Below are 27224 nucleotides of genomic sequence, written 5' to 3'. Positions count from 1 at the left end.
GGGAGGAAAGCTCAAAGTGATGCAGGTCTCAGGCGTTTACCACTTTGGTGAAACCTACGAGCACAAGTATGGTGCCGACAAACCTAGAGACACAATCAGAGCGAACCAGGATTTGAACCCTCAATCATAGGATTCTGGTGTGCTCAAGGGACACAACTCTGCACAGAGAACTGTGGAGCTCTTTGTAATGGAATTCATCAAGCCACAATAAGTAGATTGATTGAATTTCTTTTACATTCAAACTTAAATGAGAAATATGAAAGGCGATATGAAAGTAAATAATTTTATGATTGTATGTATGAGATTAATAACTATGACACCAGGATGTGATTATGGAATGATTTCCCATGTGCATATAAATAGATTTAGTTAATGAGCATCGTCAAAACTTAACAGGTTTGTATCCAGGCTTGGCCTGAGTATTGGTCTCTGTACAATCGGAAAGAGTTCCTACGTATTACCAAGCGACGGCGGAATACGGTGTATACAAACCAGTGAAGTATTGAAGATTGATGATGAGTTACATTGCTAATTATCAACAGTGATGACAATAACATTTTAGTCTTTGCATCAGTGCAGAATACTGTATTTTACAGGATCACTAATTTAATGGAGGTACAAGGGGAGATAACTTTTGTCTGAATGAAAATGTTAGTAAAAGTTGATTTGTTAAAAGAATTATTAATTAACCATATACCAATAAGTTGACACTAGGTTTCACTAATTTAAAGGTCACAAATATTTTAAGAACAAACTTTTTAATTAGAAACAAGATCTGATAGTTTAATAGATATAAATATAACAACATTTTTACAAGATATTAAGACAAGGAGACTTTCTGCATCAAAAACATTGAATGTGTTGATGACGTGAAACAAAAGATGAAATACATGCCCTATGACATTATAAGATTATTACAGCGTTGTAGTCACATGATAAATAATAAACTTAGCGTTCAAAATGTAACAAGATACCCAACTATAATAATAAGAACTCCATCCACAGAAGAATATATATATTTTTAAACTCACAATTGATCCCAGAATGATAATAGTAAAGATATCAAGGACAGACAATCTTGACTATTTATTTTATGTTCTTTGGCATAATTCTAGTTTAATGTGTGTTAACACTTGTAAAATTGTGGTAACACATTTTGGGTCCTGTTCGTGACCGACATTCCACATTGTTTAATCCTTATGTTATCAAGAGGAAGCTTTGTTCCGACACATGCTGAAGATGGTTACCATGGTTACAAGCACACTGAATATTCATCTGGCAGGGGGCGTGAAGAAAGCACGGATTAGTAGAACGAAGACACAGACACTATATGGATGATGTCGCCTAGCTTACCATCATTATCATGGAGGAGGGCAAACGGCACACACAATACCAGAACAGAAGAAAAGCAGAAATCCTGTGTTAATCTCATGTAGGTACTCAAACAAACATGTCACTAATCAAATGGCTTTCGAACAGAAAAAAAGCTAGCATTGAAAGACAGCAAAATAGAATTGGTAATTGCTGACTGTTAATTCCTTCAAGCAAAAGCACTGAATTAGACATTGGCTGGCTCAATATGATGAAAGTTACAGACAGATATTCCAAAACCAATGCAGAGTACATATACAATAGCATATAATATTATATAATTACACAGCAGCTTAAAATTCAGTATCATAATGTCATACAATGCTTTTATTGGGAGCCATGTGGAACATTTGTAAAATATGAAGAGCTTATCTATTGGGACCAAGTATTGCACATTAACTACTGACTTAAGAATACAAATATAAAATGCTACTGAAGAAAAGAATGCTGCAAATACTTTAAATGTTCATTAAAGACTAAAAATAAAATAAGTAAATACTTCTAACACATCTACATTTGGCGGAATTATATGGTATATACACTTTAAATGTTCATTATAGACTGAAAATTAAAACAAAATAATTCTAAAACATTTTAACAGTACATAAAAACATTAAATTGACTATCAGAAAGAACTACCATTTTGCATATCAACTTCGAGCTCGAGACAGTCAGTGACCTGCTACAGACTGACCATAGAACAGTCGAACCTCGCTAATCTGGACACCACTGATTACAGACAAATTAAACCAGGAAAAAATCTCAGTAAATTCATGTTTCATAGGCCACACCAATTTATTTTTTAGTTTGATAGATGACCCCCTACTGATCTTAAATTACTGGTAAAGTAAAAAAAACTGTATTTGACTGAAATCTAACAGAAGAGGTTAATTTCAGAAATTAACATCAAACCCTGACCAAACATTATTTTCTTACTGCTGTAAATCTGTAAATTATTCAACTTATCTGTCCTGATAGGGATGTTCCTGTATTGACAAGATCCAGATAAACGAGGTTCTCCTGAACAAGAACTGAGACTACAAAGGTCAAACTATTTGCTCTTCAAAATCAATGCCAGTTTACAGAACAGTCAAAATGACAGCGAATATTAGAGAAGTAAATAGCATCTGGCACAAAATAATAATAAAAAAAAAAATATGAATATTTTTAATCACTGGCACTGAATATGTGAGCTTTTTGAGAGGGAATAACTGCCAATTCTTCAATCCAAGGTTCTGAACAAACACTATCCTAATTCAAACACAGAAATGCTGCATATACAAGTAGATACATCGCACGTCAACTACCTCCTACTCTAAACAAGGCATGGTGTACCCTGTAGGACTCGATCAAGTTCTTCGTGCAGGGTGCCATATCGGAGTTAACAAGCTGCTGGTGTCTCATAACACACAGATACAACCTAGGCTCACTTCCACAAGCTATCTCAGTGATACGACTATAGCAGGACATCTCCAAGTATAGTCCTGGGCCCACTTGCACAAAGCGATCTTAGCGCTATGATGATCGTAACTCCCATACTTTAACATAGGCTCATAATAGTTGTAGCGCTAAGATCGCTTTGTGCAAGTGGGCCCTAGTGCTGAGATAGCTCTGTGCAAGGTACCAGGCTGATTATTATTGGGTTGGAATTTGGAATATTTACACGTTTGGAATGATGATAGATTTCTTAATTCATAAAGATAATAATAAATAATAGAATAAATAAAAAAAAATTCATACTGGATGGCTTTAGATTTTTTAAAATTATTATGAAAACAATTAGGTCGGAATGCTGGCTGATGAGAAATTTTATATAAAATTGTTTGGCGTCTTACAAATAAGTAATGTTGGGCCATGTTGGGGAAACAGGCCGAGATGGCACCCTGATAAATGACTAGGTGTGGGGAACAGCCAAAGGCCATGCATACATACTTGACTCGTTTCTGTGCACCACCTGTGGCTAACCTTTCTGCTCGGAAGTTCTCGTAGTGAATTTCTTGTGTAACTTCCTGTAAATCTTGCATATGTGTTCTGGAAGGGAAGACAGATACATATGTGTGTGCAACAATGTCCGGATACTACAAATTACCAAGGGACATAACTCTGCTGGGTATAGATGTTTGCAACAATGTCCGGATACTACAAAATTACCAAGGGACATAACTCTGCTGGGTATAGATGTTTGCAACAATGTCCGGATACTACAAAATTACCAAGGGACATAACTCTGCTGGGTATAGATGTTTGCAACAATGTCCAGATACTACAAAATTACCAAGGGACATAACTCTGCTGGGTATAGATGTTTGCAGCAATTTAAGGTTAAAACAAATTCAGAAATTACCAAGGAAAACTCTGACATGTCTAGCAACTCCATTTGGCCTATTAACACTATACATGCTAAATTTCCAAAAATAATTCTTCAAGTGACAATATCATCCCTTCAAAGAATACTTATAATGCTAGTATGATTAGATAAACACGTAAGCTCACAAAGCTATGAGTGATCATCATAGATGAAAAGTTTCCAGGGTAGCACCTATCTGATTTTGTTTTGTTTGTTCAGCAATATTCCAGCTGTAACAACAGTCTGTAAATAACCACGTCTGGAGCTGACAATCCAGTGATTGACATTATGAGCTATGATCAAGGCAATTCTGATACAATGACATGCATCAATCAAGTCAGCAATTCTGACCTCCCGATCCTGTTAATCGCCTCTTATGACAAGCATTGTTTCCTCTTATGGCAAGCATGGGTTGCAGAAGGCCTATTCTATTCTAGCCCCGATCTTCACGGGTCCTGTCTCTGGGGAGGGTCCAACACTTACATGAGCATGGTCCTAAGTTTAATAAAATCACAGTGTTCCGGGTTCTCCACTTCCACAACTCCCCAGGGGTACATGCGACCCCTGACCTTGCGACCTTTAACCTCGATAATTGTATTAGCACCAACAACGGCGAACGGAACAGCTTGCTAAAATTACAGAAACAAAAAAAGATTTGTGAACATCAAATTCTGACAGTGTACGCTCTTTGAACAGCATGAATTTCTTTAGAACCACATATTCAATTATTCTTCGTACTCTCTATTCCACTACTGACTGAAAATGGTTGACCAATAAAAACTACACATAATTATTTCAGAAGGCAGAGGTGGTGTGTGGGTGTGCCAGGCAGGGCAACATCAAGTACCATCTTTAACATCTTTTGGTATGACGTGGCCAGGGATTGAACAACAGACCTTCCAATCTCTGGGCAGCGAATGAAGAGACAATCAGACATTACCTGCGCAATACCACTGGCTGGCCAATACGTATGTTATACACCAGGGCATACACAACATATGGATTGATTAGGGAGAGACTAGCATGGTGTACTGGGGACCTGTTCTGTCCCGGATCGATCAGGGAGAGACTAGCATGGTGTACTGAGGACCTGTTCTGTCCCGGAGTGATCAGGGAGAGACTAGCATGGTGTACTGGGGACCTGGGGCGGTCGGGTAGCCTAGTGGTTAAAGCGTTCGCTCGTCACGCCGAAGACCCGCGTTCGATTCCCGACATGGGTACAATGTGTGAAGCCCATTTCTGGTGTCCCCCGCCGTGATATTGCTGGAATATTGCTAAAAGCGGCGTAAAACCAAACTCACTCACTCACTACTGGGGACCTGTTCTGTCCCGGAGTGATCAGGGAGAGACTAGCATGGTGTACTGGGGACCTGTTCTGTCCCGGAGTGATCAGGGAGAGACTAGCATGGTGTACTGGGGACCTGTTCTGTCCCGGAGTGATCAGGGAGAGACTAGCATGGTGTACTGAGGACCTGTTCTGTCCCGGAGTGATCAGGGAGAGACTAGCATGGTGTACTGAAGACCTGTTCTGTCCCGGATCGATCAGGGAGAGACTAGCATGGTGTACTGGGGACCTGTTCTGTCCCGGAGTGATTAGGGAGAGACTAGCATGGTGTACTGAGGACCTGTTCTGTCCCGGAGTGATCAGGGAGAGACTAGCATGGTGTACTGGGGACCTGTTCTGTCCCGGAGTGATCAGGGAGAGACTAGCATGGTGTACTGGGGACCTGTTCTGTCCCGGAGTGATCAGGGTGAGACTAGCATGGTGTACTGGGGACCTGTTCTGTCCCGGAGTGATCAGGGAGAGACTAGCATGGTGTACTGGGGACCTGTTCTGTCCCGGAGTGATTAGGGAGAGACTAGCATGGTATACTGGGGACCTGTTCTGTCCCGGAGTGATCAGGGAGAGACTAGCATGGTATACTGGGGACCTGTTCTGTCCCGGAGTGATCAGGGAGAGACTAGCATGGTATACTGGGGACCTGTTCTGTCCCGGAGTGATCAGGGAGAGACTAGCATGGTGTACTGGGGACCTGTTCTGTCCCGGAGTGATCAGGGAGAGACTAGCATGGTGTACTGGGGACCTGTTCTGTCCCGGAGTGATCAGGGTGAGACTAGCATGGTGCACTGGGGACCTGTTCTGTCCCGGTTTGATCAGGGAGAGACTAGCATGGTGTACTGGGGACCTGTTCTGTCCCGGATAAATCAGGGAAAGACTAGCATGGTGTACTGGGGACCTGTTCTGTCCCGGATCGATCAGGGAGAGACTAGTATGGTGTACTGGGGACGCTTTCTGTATCGGAATGACTAGGGAGAGGCAAGTGCATCAGTACAAGGGGCCAAGAATGCCCAAGGGGAGATCCCCCCTCACCCTCCCCCCAGGACTACAGCTGAAGGTGAGGTGAGGTGAAATTTGGTTTAATGTCGCGTCCAAGATTATTGCACTTATATAGCAACTTGCATGCACGTGTGTGTGTGTGGCTGCCAATTTATAGTGCTAGCTCACTGAGATACCATGACGCAGTTTAACATGAATACCCCACTCATACTGACTCCGAGCCGACCAGTCCTTGTTTTAGCCCCTTAATGTCGAGCGCCAGACAGGGTAACAACAAGTACCATCTTTTAACGTCTTTTGGTATGACGCAGTCAGGGATCGAACCCCGGACCTTCCGCTCTCCGGGCGGACGCTCTACCACAAGACCATGGAGGCGGCACTACAGCTGAAGCCAAAAGGGGCACCTGCTACACTGACCTTGAGCTGTCGACACTGTTCCTTGTAGTCCTCATCTTCATCCGAGTCACAGTCAGGCAGAGGGTAGATGTTGATCCCATTCTCATCTATCTGGTCCAAGATCTGCAACAACACAATCCACATCAACAGGGGCACTCTCAGCCAACCAACAACCAGAAACAGAAGGCATTCAGGCTCAACATCATCGGTTAATTGGATAGGAGATAACTACTATTTGAGACAAACCATGTACTTGTAAATACACTAATCCAGAGACGTAAAAGGACACAATGTTTTCACATGACCAAGGGTGTTGGGGTAGCTTTGTGGTTAAAGCGTTTGCTCTTCACGCCGAAGACCCAGGTTAGATTCCCCACATGGGAACAATGTGTAAAGCCCACTTCTGGTGACCCTTCTGGATAGTGCTTGAATATTGCTAAAAGTGGTGTAAAACCATATTCTCTCACACGGCCATAGTTAATCTGTCATCTCTGGGGACCAATTATAAAACAAAATCCCCACCGAGAGATGCAAATCTGAATGGTCTCAATTGACACGCCCACTTCCAATTGTGTGGAAGGTAGACTCAAACGCTAAAGAATTACGTACTGTACATCAACAAAATTATTCATCAGTCGACAGAGTAATAAGTGTCAGCCAAAACATTTAGCTGATCACGTTCCTAGTAAGGAGGAGAATTTATGCATGTCAACTTCTTTATTATGAGAAACACAACTTTGAGAAAATGCTTACTCCTTCATCCCCTGATGACGGAGTAAGTATATACTCTGAAACATTGTGTTCCTCATAATAAAGAAGTCAACATCAACAAATTCTCTTCCCTATGTGTATCACTTCTAAAGAATCTAAGACAGACAATCTAATTATCTGTGTAAAGGGCCTCTGAGTTTCAGTAAAAGTATACTACTCAAAAAGGTCATGGCATGACAGATTAACTACAGTAATATGAAAGAATCGAGTGGTCCTTAACCTTCTTTAAGTAGCATATCTAGTTATTTCTACGATTCCTATTACCGTATACGACATAATGGGCACTCTCAAAATTAGAAATGGGGGCTCTTATTAGAATATTATTCTGGTGAAAACAACAGAGTTAAATTTTCGTACATTTCGTGGTTTATGCTGACAGCCTGAAATGTTTATATATATGACAGATATATTTTTCCAGAATTTAATTTCCCATAATTAAGGGGGCATATAACATACGTATTATACAAGGATAAATATGTCTTGTGTGCACTGATCAATCGGAAGGGTGCTGATTTGGATTGATCACTAGCCAATATATTAGCAAATATTGCCATGGGCGCTTATTAGAGTGGGGCGCTTATTACGTCGAATACGGTATCAGGAATAAAAATTATGTTAATAAACAATTTGAATGGGGCTCAACTAAAGTAAACAGAACCTTATTGAATGATGTGCTTTTATTTGTCCATGTCTACTCTACAAGCATGAGATAAGACTAACAGAGAATCACTGCAGATAACAGACAAACATTGAAGAAACCATTCATGAACACTCCAGGCCACATGGCCAGGGAAGATGGCCGCTATCTAACCAGGAGGCTCTCAGTAAGGATGATAACAGCCCCCATGGAGAGTTATTGCCATCACATTACACAGACAACACGCTGTCTGCCTCGGTCACTGTGATAGCCTGGATGACATCATCAGCTGAGGGATAATCAACACGATTCACCAGCTTCCTACAGGAGCTCTAAGTCAGTCTCCCAGACCATAGAGAACAAATAACAGGGAATCCAACTCAAGTCTAGAATGATTTGGCAAGTCAGCGTTAGAAATTGACACTAGTCATGTAGTCCTTCCCATCAGTAATGGTATCATAACGACGCGTTATATTATTATATTACATTATCATTAAAAGGACTGCTGCAAGTTTAGATTGCCTCAGCTCTAGGCCTGAAATTATTTATTTCTTTATTTCTTGGACTAAATGTTAGTCTAAGGAGTTTTGTGAATATTGGATATTTGTGTAGAATAAGGATGAAATTCCTTTGTCAATGAGGCACAGCAAAGAAGAAGATTACTCATATCTTAATCGTAATGTGCACCCTTTATGTTGTCTCTGGTCCGATTCTTCAGTACTATTAGCCTACAGACTGAGTTAAACAGCGGTGATGTTAACTGCTTGTTCCTGATGAGGCCTTGTTTGGGCCATTAGTGTTTTTGGCTCAATGAGAAAAATTTCAAAGCAACTTTCCAGAGCTTGATGGCAGATGATAGCAGCAAAAAGTGCCGTAGCCATTTGTAATCTGTGACTTTCATAACAGAAATTGTGTTTGTTTGTTTATTGTTTAACGCCGCACTCAGCAATATACAAGCTATATGCCAGCGGTCTGTAAAATAATCGAGTCTGGACCAGACAATCCAGTGATTGACATCATGAGCATCGATCCACGCAATTGGGATCGATGACATGTATCAACCAAGTCAGCGAGCCTGACCACCCGATCCCGTTAGTCGCCTTTTATGACAAGCATAGTCGCCTTGTACGGTTGCTGAAGACCTATTCTACCCCGGAATCTTCACGGGCAACAGAAATAGTGAATGATCAGTGTCAATTAAGTAATTCACTGAATACACCGTGCATATTGCCGATGCAGTGCAAAACGTTAACTCACTCGCTTCAGGAGAGACATATTTGATTGACCCATGACAAGGATATGTCACTTTATGTAGTCAAAACTAACCAGGTCTACATGAGAACATGCTTCCTGTCAGGAAGGAAGGATATAGCCACAAATATCGACAGCTTGCTGTGTTGAAGGAAATGTTTTCCCCAGGACAGGATTCCTAGAAACCGCTTACATATACTTGGCCTGTGAGAACCATCCATATCTAGCTGACATGTTGTCTACTTCAATGCACTTCAATGAAACATGGCTACGTTACTTAACTGGTTTAACAGTCACGGGCCTTCTATGTGCAATCTTTTATCACTTCATGACTTACATGAGCGTGAAACAATGAAACCGACAACATAGAATTATATATTATTTGTACTATTTTGTACTATTTTATAATATTTTATACCATTTTATAATATTTTATGCCATTTTATAATTTTGTATAATATTTTATACCATCTTATACTATTGCATATTATTTTATAACATTGTATACCATCTAATAATATTTTATAATAATTTATATCATTTTATATAATATAATAACATTGTAATTATTATTTTAAGATATTGACGAAATGAAATAGTAAGTGAATGTTTTCAAAGTAGGAGGAATATTCGGGCCTTATCCCAGAAGAGGATGCAGGAATGAGTTTCAACAGATTGAACCCATGAGGGGAATTGAAGCCAGGTTCACGTGACTCGGAAATACTTCAGCCTCTAGGCTACCCTTTTGCTAGTGGTGTTCCGTATAATTGAAAGAATTGGAAAGTAAAAAAAGATCAAACACAACCTGCCACAATCGATCAACACTCCAGTACCCTCCATCAACTCTGATATAACTTTGTCTATTTTTTTGTTTGTTGTTCAACGTTGCACTCAGCAATATTTCATCTGTAGGACGGCGGTCTGTAATTAATCGAGCCTGGACCAGATAATCCAGTGCATCATAAGCATCAATCAGAGAAGATTCATTGACTACTTTGAACTGGGAGATGAAAAGTGAGGAACTTGAAACCAAAAGTAAGTAGGCTGAAGTACCCATTTGTGTTCTTCTTTTAATTACCGGTAACTTTTTATGAAATTAACATTAAAAAAATAAAAATAAACAAACTCATTAATTTTGATGATCGATTAGTTAGGACAATCCAATCATCATGACTTTACAAAATATTCCCATCACTACCCTACACCCCCCAAATAAATGAATGTACAGTTGCCATTGAAAGTACTATAATGTAAGGATTACATGTAAATATATGCCCTTGCCCAAACATCTCCAATCAAATACGGTCTATACTCGTTTCCCAAACAGTGGATCCGTCTGCATCTTAGTTACATGCAGCATCATTCTCAACTCCCTGGGAAGTATACAACCCAAGCTGCCTACAGGCGCTAGACGGTTTTTACATCCACCTCACATATCAGGTACCCATTAGGGCTGGGACGAGTCCAAATGTACTAACCGGGTACCCACATCCCTATTACCCGACCCTACCCGGGTACCTGCTGTTGGTGTCAGGAGATAGGTATAAAATGTCCGATTGGGAATAAATTGACAGTAGCCCTGGCAGAATGTTTCAGATACACATAAAAAACGATGTGGTCATGCATACACTGAAGTTGACTGAAGTTTTAGCTTTGTTCAAACATATTTAAGTCAGAAGGAACGTGTTCATAGTCATAAAGAAATGTGAACATTACAGACTTGATATTGTCGTGTAACCATGTAGTTATAATTATAGTGAATTTTTGTCATGAAACAATATATCACGTGACTAGCCACAGGTCTGGGTAGTCCTGTGGGTACCCGGGTCCTACTCAGTACCCACCCGATCCGGGTACCCGAGTTACCCGTCCCAGCCCTAAAGTACTCACGGAAATGAAAAAAACTGTTTTTCTCAATTTAAAAATCGACACAAAGTGTTACGTAGCTGTAAATACGAAATAACAAAACAACTCGAAAAGTACTAGTCTGGATTTGCTAGTTTGATCTCAGTGAACAATACAAAATGTACTTTACAGGAGGTAATTTGTCAGTACTTTCAACATTCAAAAATAAAACTAAGTCCAAATTGGCATAGCAGAAACAGACTATAGGCATTACGCACCTGTTCTCACCTGTCGTCATAGGTCACCTTGATCTACTTACACCTGGTTATGCCCTGTTTCACAATAGTCTGTTTTATTCACATTTTTACACACTTTAACGTGTAAAAAGGCATAAAAACATTTGATACGCTGTATGTGTGCCACGGGCCCAATTAGTACTAATTTAGTTGTTTGAATATTTACATATTTTGTATATTAACTGCAAAAATTTAAGATCTGAGGTCGAAAAAACAGGTTTTTTTCATTTCCGTGCGTACTCTAGTACCTATTCCCTGCTGGGTTAACAGAGGAGCAGCTGAGCTAAGTCCCGTGCCCTGAGTGTCACCATATGTTTTGACATCACATCAAAACAAAGCAGACTAAATTGCCACATCACTGCAGATGGTTATGGAAGGTGTCAAGTACACCACTTCACCTCTTGTGAATTCCAAACTTTGCACATCCTCTCTCAAAAATATTCTGGTCTAACATCAAGATGGCGGAAACCCTCTCTGTTCCCTTACCCGTCGCTTGAGAGTTAACACTTCCTGTTTTGTGAGCGTGTCAGCTTTAGCTATTACAGGGACAATGTTGACCTTGTGATGGAGTGCCCGCATAAAAGATATGTCGAGAGGTTTCAATCTGCAATGAGAAATGCCAAAGTCAATACATGCAGAAACAAAAATGTTCTCAAGTGCATAAATCTAGTTCAGCATTGTTTAGGATTAGCTGTTTTTGGCGTGTATAAATATGTCCATTTAGGAAGGAGGGCACTGATGGCCTAGTCATCTCAGGCGCTGCAATTTGCTGTGCAGAGTTGTGTCCCTTGGCTACGCCACAAACCTATGATTGTGGGTTTGAATCGCAGTTCTTCCTGATTATGTTTCTAGGTTTGTCAGCACCATACTGTGTTCTTGGGTTTCACACAAGTGGTAAATGTCGGAGACATGCATCACTTCCAGCTTACCTCCCATACCGCCATGATATAACTGGAATACTGTTAAGAGCGGGGTTAAAAGCACAACTCACTCACTCAATGTCGGAAATTGCTGTGAAATAACAAGTGGGTGAGTGACATATTTTTGTCAGCCAGCAATATTTCAGCTATACATCTACCTGCAATCTACCACATAATCTACCAAGCCACTGACCTGTGAGGATCCGGGGTAGACTAGGTCTTTAGCAACCCATGCTTGCCGTAAAAGGCGACCAACGGGATCGGGTGGTCAGGCTCATTGAATGGCGCGCTCATGATGTCAATCACTGGATTGTCTGGTCTAGACTCGATTATTTACAGACCAATGTCATATAGCTTGAATATTGCGGCGTTCAACAACAAACTCACTCACCAAGCCACGGAGTCTGACCCCCCGATCCAATGTAGTCACCTATAATGACACAATGCCGGTACCTACCTTAACACAAACTCACAATGTAACGAGTATTTCACATGGATCTGATAAGGCAATTGTGCACTATGTAACAAGTATTTCATAAGGTTGGAGGGCTACATTTGTGCACATTGAAACCTGCCCATGTCCTGAAGGTTATTGGTGGACATCAACACCTATGCATGTCCTGAAGGCCATTTGAGGACACCACCTACCCATGTCCTGAAGGTCATTTAAGGACATTGACACCTACCCATGTCCTGAAGGGTTGATGAAGTAGAAGCAGGAGTGGACGCGGTTGTCGACGATGTGCCTTCTGTTCAGCCCACTCTCGTCTTGTAGATACCTCTCAAACTGGTCGTCAACATACTGGATGATTGGTCGGAAGCTGAAACACACGAGAACATACTAAGATCTACAACAACAATTCAGCATCGGACAGTGAAACAGACTTAATTTGATCAACAAAATTATGTTGGAAAGAGCGTAAGAAGGGCATGAGCATAGAGCTGAGAAGGGCATGAGCATAGAGCTGAGAAGGGCATGAGCATAGAGCTGAGAAGGGGATGACATTGGCAAGGGGTAATCTGGGGTCTGTAAGAGAGGCTAGCTCTCATATACCAACCAGTCTTGTGAGTTTAAGGAGTCTCCAAATCCTGGCGTATCCACAACAGTCAACCTCAGCTTCACACCCCGTTCCTCGATTTCCACTGTCGAGGCATCGATTTTTACAGTTTGCTGGATTTTTTCTGAAATCAAGCAAAAAGGGCATGAATAGGGGAAGGACACAAACAAGAAAAGAATTGGGACATTTTATCTGTTCAATTCTTTTACAGATATGGCTTAACTGACCTGTCAAATCAAACTTACTCTAAAATCTTAAGGAAATGTCTAATGTGTTTCTCAAACTTAAGACCCGTGAAGATATGGGGTAGAATAGGTCTTCAGCAACTCATGCAGGCGACTATGCTTGTTGTGAGCTGCAACTAATGGGATCGGGTGGTCAGGCTTACTGACTTAGTTGATGCATGTCATCGTATCCCAATTGCGTAGATCGATGCTCATGATGTCAATCACTGGATTGTCTGGTCCAGACATTATTTAGACCACCATCACATAGATGGAATATTGCTGAGTGCAGTTTTAAACAACAGAAAAACAAACAAGTCTTGGACTTTAAGAGATGAAAGTGAAATCTATGATGAAGACAAGCTATTCACATCGCGGTTCAATTGTTTTCCAGTAGAAGTCATAGCAAATTTCGCCAAAAAAACAAAACAACCAGGATATTAAAAGGAATAAGCTGTGTTTTCATTAAAATGAATTTTTTTACACTTTTGTCAAATTTTGTGAGTATGTCAGAAATTTATTGCCTCATGCCTTTGTGAGCATATTGAAAATCAATAAAACAAGGAACGGAATCAGACAGGCCTAAATACTCCAGTGAAATGTTCGCAAAATGTCCACATCTAGAAGGATCCTGTTTTGCAATAAAACTGTCAGCAGGTCAGTAACATGTGGTCATCACATATTCCAGTTTCCCCAACCACATTTTTAACACATTATATTACAAACAAACAAATCTGGTGTCTAGCCAGTATGAGAGGAACTTAGATTGCATCGCAAAAATCTACAATCTGGTCAATATTGACAGCAATACTGTAAACAGGACAGAGCTATGGGGTGGAAGAGGGTATTAGATTTTGTATTTTCATACTTCCTGCATTTTTCATAGGAGTACAAATATGTCTAGTCTGTCATACAGACCCTGTAGGGCTGGGACGAGTCCAAATCTACTACCCAGGTACCCGCCCCCCTATTACCCGACCCTACCTGGGTACCCGGCCCCCTATTACCCCGCCCCTACCTGGGTACCCGCCCCCCTATTACCCTACCCTACCTGGGTACCCCGCCTACCTGGGTACCCGCCTCCCTATTACCCGCCCCTACCTGGGAACCCGCCCCCCTATTACCCGCCCCTACCCGGGAACCCGCCCCCCTATTACCCTACCCTACCCGGGAACCCGCCCCCCTATTACCCTACCCTACCCTGGAAACCGCCCCACTATTACCCTACCCTACCCGGGAAACCGCCCCCCTATTACCCTACCCTACCCGGGAACCCGCCCCCCCTATTACCCGCCCCTACCCGGGTACCCGCCCCCTATTACCCTACCCTACCCTGGAAACCGCCCCCCTATTACCCTAGCTACCCTGGAAACCGCCCCCCTATTACCCTACCCTACCCGGGAACCCGCCCCCCTATTACCCTACCCTCCCCGGGAACCCGCCCCCCTATTACCCGCCCCTACCCGGGAACCCGCCCCCCTATTACCCACCTCTACCCGGGTACCCGCCCCCTATTACCCTACCCTACCCGCCCCCCCACCCATAGCCCTATTACCCTACCCTACCCTACCAGGGAACCCGCCCCACTATTACCCTACCCTACCCGGGTACCCGCCCCCCTATTACCCTACCCTACCCGGGTACCCACTGTAGGTCTCAGGAGATATATCAAAATGCGACTGGGAACTTTTTTAGCATAGCCCTGGCAAAACGTATTTTGATACATGTATTAAACAATTTGGTCATGCATACACTGAAGTTGACTTAAGTTATATGCTTATTCAATCATATGAAAAGTCCGAAAGAAAAGCTAACATTAGTGACTTGTAGTGTAACCATAGAGTTCTAGATAATTTTAGTCATTAGACAATATATCATGTGACTAACCACGGGTTCAGGTAGTCCTGTGGGTACCTGGGTCCTACTCAGTACCCCGATACCCGAGTTACCCGTCCCAGCTCTACGACCCTGAAACAAATATACCCAATACAGCCCTTGCAATTCTAGATTACTGAAGTTCTGAAAGTTCTGAAAGTCTCTTGGCTCTTTGTTATTATATTTTATTAAGATAATTTAACAACTGGGTTCTTTTGCATAAAATATGTTCATTTCCAACACTAGATGTAGACTAAACTATTTCCAGTAATATCATCAACCAGTACAGCAGGCTGTTGGGACTAAACTGTAACTGATCCCCGACACCTAGGGTTTACACAGGTGTGAAGGAATGCGAGACTATCTAGTGAATCAAGCACCTGTTCAACACATGCAGGCTGGCTGGCACATGTTGATACAGACAAGGCAGACAAATGTCAAAACAAAAATATTGCTCCATTGTTTTTTCCCCTCAAAACAATCCACATCACCTGCAAACTTCTAGGGCTGCGTTTAAGAGTGATATTTGCTTCAGGTGAGGGGGAATGTGGTTTAACACTGTGTGTGTATGTTTGTCTGCTTGTACTTGTCTGGAATAATATCTGAGACATCACAGGCAATACTGTATATCTCAGACCGTCCCAGTAAATAACCTTGGTGTTTAACACCTAGACTAACATCTAGTCTTTGAAAATTACATACTTTACAGAAAAAAATATAGTTACATTTTAGTTATAAAATATAATAAAAAGGATCCCAGAGACTTTCTTCATTTTGCCAAATATCATAGACTTGCACGGGCTCTATTGGATATACTTGTTTCAGGGTCTGTATGGCAGCAATCCTAACTTGCCAACTATTCTAGACTTGCATGGGCTCTATTGGATATACTTGTTTCAGGGTCTGTATGACAGACTATTTAACACCACACTCAGCAATATTCAAGCTATATGATGGAATCCAGTTGAGACAAACCAGTGATTGATATCATGAGCAATATCATACACCACAGAAGTACTATGACAATGCCACATGGATTTGCAATCTACCAAGTCATCAAGTCTGACCACCTGATCCATTTAATCGCCTGCAGTAATGACAAGCATAGGTTACTCAAAATGTCTAAGATGGTTAGCATGTGCCTTTTGATTATTGTTTTGTCTGTTCTGTTAATGCAGCACTCAGCAATATTCCAGCTATATGATAATGACTGCGGAATATCCTCCATTTGTTTGTTTGTTTGTTGTTTAACGTCGCACTCAGCAATATTCCAGCTATATGATAATGACTGCGGAATATCCTCCATTTGTTTGTTTGTTTGTTGTTTAACGCCGCACTCAGCAATATTCCAGCTATATGATAATGACTGCGGAATATCCTCCATTTGTTTGTTTGTTTGTTGTTTAACGCCGCACTCAGCAATATTCCAGCTATATGATAATGACTGCGGAATATCCTCCATTTGTTTGTTTGTTTGTTGTTTAACGCCGCACTCAGCAATATTCCAGCTATATGATAATGACTGCGGAATATCCTCCATTTGTTTGTTTGTTTGTTGTTTAACGCCGCACTCAGCAATATTCCAGCTATATGATAATGACTGCGGAATATCCTCCATTTGTTTGTTTGTTTGTTGTTTAACGCCGCACTCAGCAATATTCCAGCTATATGATAATGACTGCGGAATATCCTCCATTTGTTTGTTTGTTTGTTGTTTAACGCCGCACTCAGCAATATTCCAGCTATATGATAATGACTGCGGAATATCCTCCATTTGTTTGTTTGTTTGTTGTTTAACGCCGCACTCAGCAATATTCCAGCTATATGATAATGACTGCAGAATATCCTCCATTTGTTTGTTTGTTTGTTGTTTAACGCCGCACTCAGCAATATTCCAGCTATATGATAATGACTGCGGAATATCCTCCATTTGTTTGTTTGTTTGTTGTTTAACGCCGCACTCAGCAATATTCCAGCTATATGATAATGACTGCGGAATATCCTCCATTTGTTTGTTTGTTTGTTGTTTAACGCCGCACTCAGCAATATTCCAGCTATATGACAGTGTTCTGTAAATAATCGAGTCTGGTCCAGAAAATACAGTAATTTACATCATAAGCATCGATCTACGCAACTGGGATGCGATAACATGCATCAACCAAGTCAGCGAGCCTGACCACCAGATACCGTTAGTCGCCTCTTACAACAAGCATAGTCGCCTGTTATGGGAAGCATGGGTTGCTGTAGACATATGAAGTGGATATGTCAAAATGATAAGGTTACCAACTTGATTTTACTCTGCAGTTGTAACAACCTTTCAGTGGAGAATCTAACAGCATAATATTCCCTGCAATTTTGTTATCCCTAAGTTGTTAACACGTCAGACTGTAAGTTCCTGACTTGGCAATAAATCTTACTCCGGATATACAAACAGGGTATGTTTGACACCGTGACATTATTGAAATAGCACCCAAAGTCTTTGTTTGAAATGAATTAATGGTTGACCAGATCCCTTTGTATACAAGACTGATAAACAAAGAGCACTAAACTGTATAGAGGTGTGCAGCAGCACCGGTATACCATGGTAGGAAATACTAATGAATATGTACCACAACACATTTGGAAAATATTGGTACATTGCATTTTCATGCATGCATATCTTCATTCTGTTGGAATTTTTTTAACGAAAGTGAAATATCAGACGAAAAATTATGAAATTAAGAAAAAAGCAACTGTTTCCTGTGATTGAAAAGGCGGAACTATTTGTGACCAGTTTTCTGTATATCAGGTGTCTATTATGCATACATAGTGATCATAGCAACATCCAACAAAATGAAAAGTTGTCAAAAAATGAGCGAAGGAAGTTTTTTCCCCATTCAGGTTCATCACTAATTACAGATGAAGGAACGAATGTGATATGTTGTGGTACATATTGGAATACATGAATCATTTTTGAAGTAAACTGCAATACCAACTTCAGGCCAATACCTGGACTAGCAATAGTCTATGAAATCTTATTACACAATACCCTTCTTGACTCTAAAAATATAAAAAATTATTTTCCCGATGCTGATTTGGGCTGGCTAGACTTGCTTTTGTATACAATTCTAGATCGTGTTTTTTTCCATAAAATAAACATATTCCACAGCCATGGTGCAGGACGAGCCAATACCCATCACTTAGACCTTACAGAAGCTGAGGGGGGACACAGCATGTAGCAGATGGTGGAAGAGAGGCAGTCTGTCATTACAGTCATACATCACTGCCCCCTGGTCTGTGACATTGATGATCTGCGGCATGTTCAGATGCTGCTGATAGCCAGCGAGAGCCACCCAGTACTTCACAGGTTGGTCCTGATACACCTCCTTAGGTAGATATCTCCCTCAGGAGTGAGTTCATGAGTCAATGCGTATCTGTCTGTAGTCAGATTTTGGCTAGGGTACATTTCTGAATACAGAAACATACCTGGGGTACACACCTGTAGTATCCGTGCGACAATAGTCCTGGACCGTGACTGTGCAATTTATATTTTTTCAGGTATTTTTTTTACTAAAAGCCTAGGCAAGTCTAGATCAAACTAACCAAGTCTAGTTTGCTTGATTCCACATGAAAACAGAAGAGGAAAGGTTCTTAAGAAAAAATTTAAATTATTTTAAAGACATGTTTTCATTAACTAAGTGTTAGTCAAGTGCGACAACAACCCGTTCAGCTGCCCTGAGAATGAATGCAGATAAATCTACCCAAAGATATAATCACACTTGTGAATGAGAAAGTCAATAACACAAATGTGTAACAATGCCACAGTTAAAGAGCTATACAAAAACATGGCATTGAGTGACCCCGACTTAGCCTGTCTGCAATACAACTACAGTTGCTGTCAGACACAGTGTACAGAAGTCTTTATAACCAATCAAGCCTCGGCAGTGAGAGGTTCTCAGGTTACTAAGCCACTGATTGGGAACTTGATCGGGACACTCATTCCCTGAACATACTTCAATCTAGCCTTGCTCCAAGACTGTACTGAAAGATAAGTCCATGGATGTGAAGTAATTCAATCCTCCTAATAGGCAAGTCTAGAACATTCCAGCATCTTATAGGGACAACTTGTTGTTTTTATTTACATAATCTAGAAATTTAAACTAATAATTATTGGCTTATAGACTTGAGCAAGTCTAACTTCAATCACACAAACACTCTCCGGACAGGGTGAACAGCCTCCATACAGATACTGAACAAATCAAGTTATGGATAATGAATATTTGGGGGGATATTTTTTGTGAAATTGTGTGCTCAATCTTCACTTCAAAAAGGTATCCCCACCCTCAATGTATTCATGATCCCTGACTTTATATCTCTATATATTTACCTTTATTTCTTCCAATGATTTAATATTTAAAACTTTTGTAAGGAGAGACAAAACAAAGAAGAAAAGAGAAAAAAACCAACCAAATCACCAATAAAATTATTTGAGAAATGTAAAGATTGTTATTCACACAATATTAGCTATTCGCATGCTAAATCACACTTGGTCATTTCAATGGTTCCATGTCAGATAAACTATTGAACTGCTATCAAAACGGATCCTACTTTGAGGTCACAAATAAGGAAACACATGACCCCGAGATACAGTGCATCCTACATGGAGCCAGGCAAACACATCAGCCTACAGCAACAAAATCAACTTTGTGTTCAGGCCATGTTCTGGTGGGCACAGGGTGCAGTCTGTTTATAGTCTCCTAATCCTTGTCTGGTGGTTATAATTAAACATCTGGTTTATAGTTACATGGGATCGGACCAACAACAAGCTTTACTCTCCTGAATGTGCATGTACGTCAATGTTCATTTGGCAGGCACTTCCTGATCAAACTTCCAGGAAATTAATTATTAAATCACTAAGACATAATAGGACCTAGAATATTTTTTTTCTCAGATGACAAGTTTATTTAGAGTTGGTTTCTAATCTGTTTATAAATTAATACAACAGAGACAATATGAGACTAACAGTTAGTCTCTAAGATAATAGTATTTTAAGATTGTTTTTGCAAAAACTGCCTTTTTAATATATAACAGAAAGGGGCCCTGAGAATATCTGAAGCAATCTAGACTTTCAAATGTATGATAGGCTTGCTTGGTATTTCTGATATTTGTCTTTCAGGAGTCGGTAGGAGAGATCTTGACAGTATATACTTAAGACTAACATCTTTTTTATCTTCTCATTTATCACAGTGATTTGTGAATCCTTTTGTAACTCTCTGAAGTGTGTTGGTGTTTACTTGATCTGTCTTTACACTCTAGGCTTACCAATATTGTTTAGTTTACATAAACAAAAATTCAAACAAAATCAAAACATTTATTTCAATTCTACCTGGCACTTGTTTTTCTATGTTGCACAATTTATGGTGAAATGTCTTGATAGTTTTATTCGACTTTACAGGGACTTAAAACAATCTGAAAGGGAGTCCGAGTTTTTTGTTGACCCACTACGTACAAATACAACATTGTACTGACAGCTTGTTTATTGTGCACTGGCAACAATATTGATCAATCTCAGAAATTATAAATTTTCAGTTATCAATAGAATTAAACGATCCCAGTATCTTCACCAACCCATGCTTGTTGTAAGACGCGACTAACGTGATCGGGTGGTCAGGCTCACTGACTTTGCTGGTGCATGTCATCTTATCCCAATTGTGTGGATCGATGCTCATGTCGACCACTGGATTGTCTGGTCCAGATTTGATTATTTACAGACTGTCGTCATATAGCTGCAATATTGCTGAGTGCTGCGTTTAACAATAAACAAACAAAATCCTTTGCCTTCAAGCATAGTATAGTATGAATCACACATCCAATGGGACTACTATGCTTTGCTGTGATCATAAGCTATTTTTGTAACCGCTTAGTCAACGCTGTGAGTTATTAGTCACTCTTGAAGTACAAACAGTCAAGATGAATCATGTCTTTTCACTGTAGCAGACTGAAAAGCTGTACAATTAAATCTTTTCTCAGCGTTAATCAATACCATTCATCCATTGCATATTTATAACTTAATGTCACCATGACCTTGAGAGAATACTGATTTCCTAACCGCAAATTACAAGTCTTTGCCAGCAGATGGTCAGTCATTGTGCAAGGATCAGTTTGATTAACTATTACAGCAGTCAATCAAACAGTGGTATTCCATGGCCATCGTCTTGGGACTGAGAGAATACTGATTTCCTAACCACAAATTACAAGCCTATGCCAGCAGATGCATATGGTCATTCAGCATGTTTGATTAACCAGTGCTGCAGAACTCAGACAGTGGTACCCTGAGGGCCGTCATCTTGGACTGGCCAAGCAGCAAGCCGGGCACATGATCAATACCTATGAAACAAAGACATCTCAAGGATGCATACAATTACTGCTGGTCACATATGGAACATGGTTTAACTAAATCCTGAGTGCATCAAGTTACAGCTCCTTTATTGCACAGCAATCACTGGTCAGGGAAATTGATTTGTGATTTGGGGATACTCTTCATTTTCACTGTGAGTGATTGGTTTGGTCTGGGGTGGGTAGGTCAATGAGTGAGGAATGAGTTCAGTGAGTGAGTGAGTTGAGTTTAATGCTGCTTTTTTAACAGTATTCCAGTTATATCACGGCGTGTCAGCTTAATGTGGGAGGAAAGTCCCAAGTGATGCAGGTCTCAGACATTTACCACTTCGTTGAAATCCACGAGCACGGGTATGGTGCTGACAAACCTAGAAACATAATCGGGTCGAATCGGGATTCGAACCCACAATCATAGGTTTCTGGCGTGCCTAAGGGATGGAACTCTGCACAGCGAATCATGGCACTTCAGACGACTGGGCCACCTGTGCCCACGAATGAGTTGGGTTGGTGGATGGGTGTTTCAGTGAGAGAATAAGCAAGGGGTGGATAATTGGTGAGTGAGTGAGTTAAATATACAGTTCATCATTTGCTAGCTTCGTTGATGAACATGTCCTGCTGTTTATTAGAAACATCTTCATGGGCTTACCTGCTGCGGAGGGTATGTGTCTTTCTGGGTACAAGTCTGTCAGGAACAAGCTGTTGACTAGTGTGGACTTCCCTAAACCAGACTCCCCTGTAAACAGAACAGTGACATGCAATACACACCTCGCTAAACCAGACTCCCCTGTAAACAGAACAGTGACATGTAATACACACTTCCCTAGACCACACTTCCCTGTAAACAAAACAGTGACATGAAATACACACCTCACTAAACCAGACTCCCCCAAATCTGGCCTGGATCAGACAACCCAGGGGTCAATAGTGAGAGGGACAACTCATGTCATGGAGATATGCTGACTTGTGTATTTTTGTTACACAGCGGAGTTTGTGAAACCGGAGACTCCCAAACCCTGCCCAAGCAGCGGACTTGTTGGACAATGTTATGTACGATGATAATCTGACTTACGATAACATGATGTCTACACGATGATAATCTGACTTACAATGATAATCTGATGACAACACAATGATAATCTGATGTCTACACTATGATAATCTGATGTCAACATGATGATAATCTGATGTCAACATGATGATAATCTGATAACACAATGATAATCTGATGTCTACACTATGATAATCGGATGTCAACATGATGATAATCGGATATCTACACAATGATAATCTGATGTCTACACAATGATAATCTGATGTCAACACAATGATAATCGGATGTCTATACAATGATAATCGGATGTCTACACAATGGTAATCTGATGTCTACACAATGATAATCGGATGTCTACACAATCAGAATATGACTTACGATGACATGATGTCTATAAGATGATAATCTGATGTCTACACAATGATAATCTGACGTCTACACAATGATAATCGGATGTCTACACAATGATAATCGGATGTCTACACAATGATAATCGGATGTCTACACAATGAGAATATGACTTACGATAACATGATGTCTATAAGATGATAATCGGATGTCTTCACAATGATAATCTGATGTCTACACTCTGATAATCTGAGGTCTACACTTATGATAATCTGATGTCTACACTATGATAATCTGATGTCAACATGATGATAACATGACGCTATGATAATCTGATGTCAACATGATGATAATCGGATGTCTACACAATGATAATCGGATGTCTACACAATGATAATCGGATGTCTACACAATGATAATCGGAGGTCTACACAATGAGAATCGGATGTCTACACAATGAGAATATGACTTACGATAACATGATGTCTATAAGATGATAATCTGATGTCTGTAAGATGATAATCGGATGTCTACACAATGATAATCTGATGTCTTCACAATGATAATCTGATGTCTATACAATGATAATCTGATGTCTACACAATGATAATCTGATGTCTACACAATGATAATCTGACTTACAATGATAATCTGATGATAACACGATGATAATTGGATGTCTACACGATGATAATCTGATGTCTACACTATGATAATCTGATAACACGATGATAATCTGATGTCTGTAAGATGATAATTGGATGTATACACAATGATAATCGGATGTCTACACAATAATAATCCGACTTACAATGATAATCTGATGATTACACGATGATAATCTGATGTCTACACAATGATAATCAGATGTCTACACGATGATAATCGGATGTCTACACAATAACAATCTGACTTACAATGATAATCTGATGATTACACGATGATAATCTGATGTCTACACAATAATAATCTGATGCAAAATGCCTTGCAATGGGACCTCCTTTTAATAATACCAACATGCTAATAAACAGAAAACATACTCACCAACCACCATAAGTGTGAACTCGAACCCTTTCTTCACCGACTTTCTGTGAACTTGGTTTGGAAGATTTGCAAATCCCACATAGCCGGGCTGCTCAGGGTTCACAAACTGGAAACAAGAAAAGCCATGGATAAGAAAGACGTGACCATTATTGTTTACAGGAAGTGATTACAAACTGCCTATTACAGGGCATACGTCCAACACTCTGCATTACTTACTCTGCTGTAGGCTTTACATCAATGTCTATCATAAGTAACAGGTTTCTATTTTGGCAAAATAGTCATGGAGTCATGATTGTGCAAGTTTTTTTTTTAAAATATGAACTCCCTTATGAAGTGACCACCATCATCTTTAACAACATGGCAATAACTGCTGAGTTGAAATGGTCAGTTGTGCTGCAGCCCCAATAATGGGGTTTGCAAATGGGTTGAATGTGGGTCATGGTGCAAATGGGTTGAATGTGGGTCGATGGTGGAAATGGGTTGAATATGAGACAAAAGAAAATGGGTTGAATGTTGGTCGTGGCGCAAAGGGGTTGAATATGAGACACGGAGAAAATGGGTTGAATGTTGGTCGTGGTGCAAATGGGTTGAATATGAATCACAGAGAAAATGGGTTGAATGTGGGTCGTGGTGCAAATGGGTTGAATATGAATCACGGAGCAAATGCGTTGAATGTGGGTCGTGGTGCAAATGTTGTCTGAGATGGGTTGAATGTGGTTCGGAGAAGGTGAGAATGTTGTTTGAGACAGAATGTATGTTGCTTGTAGAAGTGACATTATTTAGCGCATTATATTTACTATTAATATCCTTAGTGGGTCAGGGCGCCAGATACTTTCTAAACATTGGGTATTTACTCACACATTATCATTCATATTGGGTGTTAACAGCTTTCTTTAGGCATTCAATGTATTTACTCTCTCGGGTCTAGTTAGACTTGCAGAAGTCTCTAAGGCAATAACTATTAGTTTAAATCATTATTTCTTGATCAAATTAATAAGAAGAACAAGTTGTCCCTACAAGACACTGGAGTCCTTACTGTCCACCTATCTAGACTTGCCTATTATAAGGATAGAATTACTATACACCAATGGATCCACCATTCAGTACAGCCTTGGAGCAAGGCTATGGTCTCGTCTATTGGATCTTTTATTTTGGGGCAGTCCAGTACCATGACTGTGGAATATATTTCTTTAATGAAAAAAAATAAAATCTAGAAATGCATACAAAAGCAAGTCTAGCCAGCTCTAGCTAGCTCTATTCAGCATAAGGAAAAAAAATATATATTATTTTTAGACTCAAGAAGGATATTGTGTAATATAAGATTTCATAGACTAAATGTTTGTCTAAATTTGGGTATATATGTACAATAAATTATCTCATCTTAAAAACATCTCATGGACATCCTGGTAGGCAGGCGGACTCAGGTTCCAGTGGAGATTCTAGGATGACAGTGTGTGAGAGTTATCTGTCGGAGGCTGCGGGCTGATGTAACGTGAGGGCTCAGTATGTAGGTATCGTGTGGTATTCCAGTCACAAGTGATTCAGTGTGGTGGGAATGTGTGAAGTGACCTTGCCCCGACAGTCACCCTGTAAATGCTGCAGGTTGTGCCTCCCGAGCCTCAGTCAGTCATGGGATACACCCTTAGGGGATTAGGGAATGATGCCAGTTTCTGCTCCTCATAGTCACTGGTTGGAGAGTATACACGAATATACACGCATATACATGAATATACACGAGTATACACGCATATACATGAATATACACTAATCCTGCACCGTGACTGTGGAAGATGGCCATCCCGACACGTATGATGTCTGAAAACCTATGATCCGAAAACATATTTCATTTTTTTACTAAAAGCCTAAGCCAGTCTAGATCAAACATCTAGATTCACACAGCAGATGATTTCTTGTTTTCACCAATGTGATATCACTGCATTACTGTTCAAACTGAATAACGTTATCTTAGTCAACACACAAGGGGAAAACTTTGCATGACAATAGCCACTATGACGCCTGAGTTAGAAGATCCTTTGACATCAAGCAAACATCTGATCAGCTCCACTCACAATAATACATATCAGTATAAGAAAAACACACACACTGGTACGACCAGTCACAGTATAGGACGGCTATTTCTTTGTGTAACAAAACTGAAAATGCTTTTCTCCTAGATGTGTCTTCAAACACGAATCTAAACTTAACTTCAACAAAAATCTGTGTTGACATAATAACAAACAAGTCTCTCCACAGCTCACAACATATTTAACTTTTCAATAAAAATATTTCACCAAAAGCCCACTTCCCGAACTGGCTATCAATCTCTCATCTCAAGGCGGATTCTAATTTTCCCGAAATAAACATATCTAATTAGATCGGCCGTAAAGGGTAAACCTAACTTCAGGAATCTCCTCCTTGGCGTGATGCAATTCGACCTGACTGGCGTCTGTGTACATCACCTGTTTGTGATCGTTCTTCAGGGGCTGAACAGTTAATTCAGCTGGTACTCATGCCTTGGCAACTGTCTCACAGATTGAGAATGTTGTAAACTGCTTGGGGCCCATGTCAAGATGAACTCACAAAGTGAAGAGAGTTTAACAGGGCCTTCAACGATATCCTTGCCAGATCACCAGTCTGTGGCACGATGTGGGGTTTCATGGGGCTTGTAACAAGATACAATGTCCAGATCACCAATCTGGGGCACGATGTGGGCTTTCAGGGGGCACAAGATACACTGACCAGATCACCAGTCTGTGGCACGATGTGGGGTTTCATGGAGCTTGTAACAAGATACACTGACCAGATCACCAATCTGTGGCACGATGTGGGGTTTCATGGGGCTTGTAACAAGATACACTGACCAGATCACCAATCTGTGGCACGATGTGGGGTTTCATGGGGCTTGTAACAAGATACACTGACCAGATCACCAGTCTGTGGCACGATGTGGGGTTTCATGGGGGCTTGTAACAAGATACACTGACCAGATCACCAGTCTGTGGCACGATGTGGGGTTTCATGGGGCACAAGATACACTGACCAGATCACCAATCTGTGGCACGATGTGGGGTTTCATG

The 27224-nt window shown here is 40.5% G+C and overlaps 1 protein-coding gene across 7 annotated transcripts in view; it reads right to left on the bottom strand.

The window, feature by feature from the left end:
• Positions 1–27224, bottom strand: part of LOC139456520 (septin-2-like) — a 129278-nt gene that overhangs the window by 6422 nt on the left and 95632 nt on the right. For 6 of the 7 annotated variants that reach the window (XM_071238277.1, XM_071238276.1, XM_071238280.1 and 3 more), the window contains 8 exons: positions 24148–24253; positions 22351–22437; positions 13231–13354; positions 12859–12993; positions 11739–11856; positions 6474–6575; positions 4202–4347; positions 3304–3402 (listed from right to left, as the gene is read on the bottom strand). In XM_071238277.1, coding sequence (XP_071094378.1) covers positions 3304–3402; positions 4202–4347; positions 6474–6575; positions 11739–11856; positions 12859–12993; positions 13231–13354; positions 22351–22437; positions 24148–24253 — 917 coding nt within the window. The remainder of the gene's footprint in view (positions 1–3303; positions 3403–4201; positions 4348–6473; positions 6576–11738; positions 11857–12858; positions 12994–13230; positions 13355–22350; positions 22438–24147; positions 24254–27224) is intronic. The other variant, XM_071238279.1, reaches the window with a different exon arrangement.

Source organism: Haliotis cracherodii, unplaced genomic scaffold, assembly GCF_022045235.1.
Source record: "Haliotis cracherodii isolate W230 unplaced genomic scaffold, xgHalCrac1.p SCAF_11, whole genome shotgun sequence".
In the NCBI taxonomy this organism is placed as follows: Eukaryota; Metazoa; Mollusca; class Gastropoda; order Lepetellida; family Haliotidae; genus Haliotis; species Haliotis cracherodii.
Note: the sequence above shows the minus strand (reverse complement) of the source record. Positions and strands in the feature narration are given on the sequence as shown.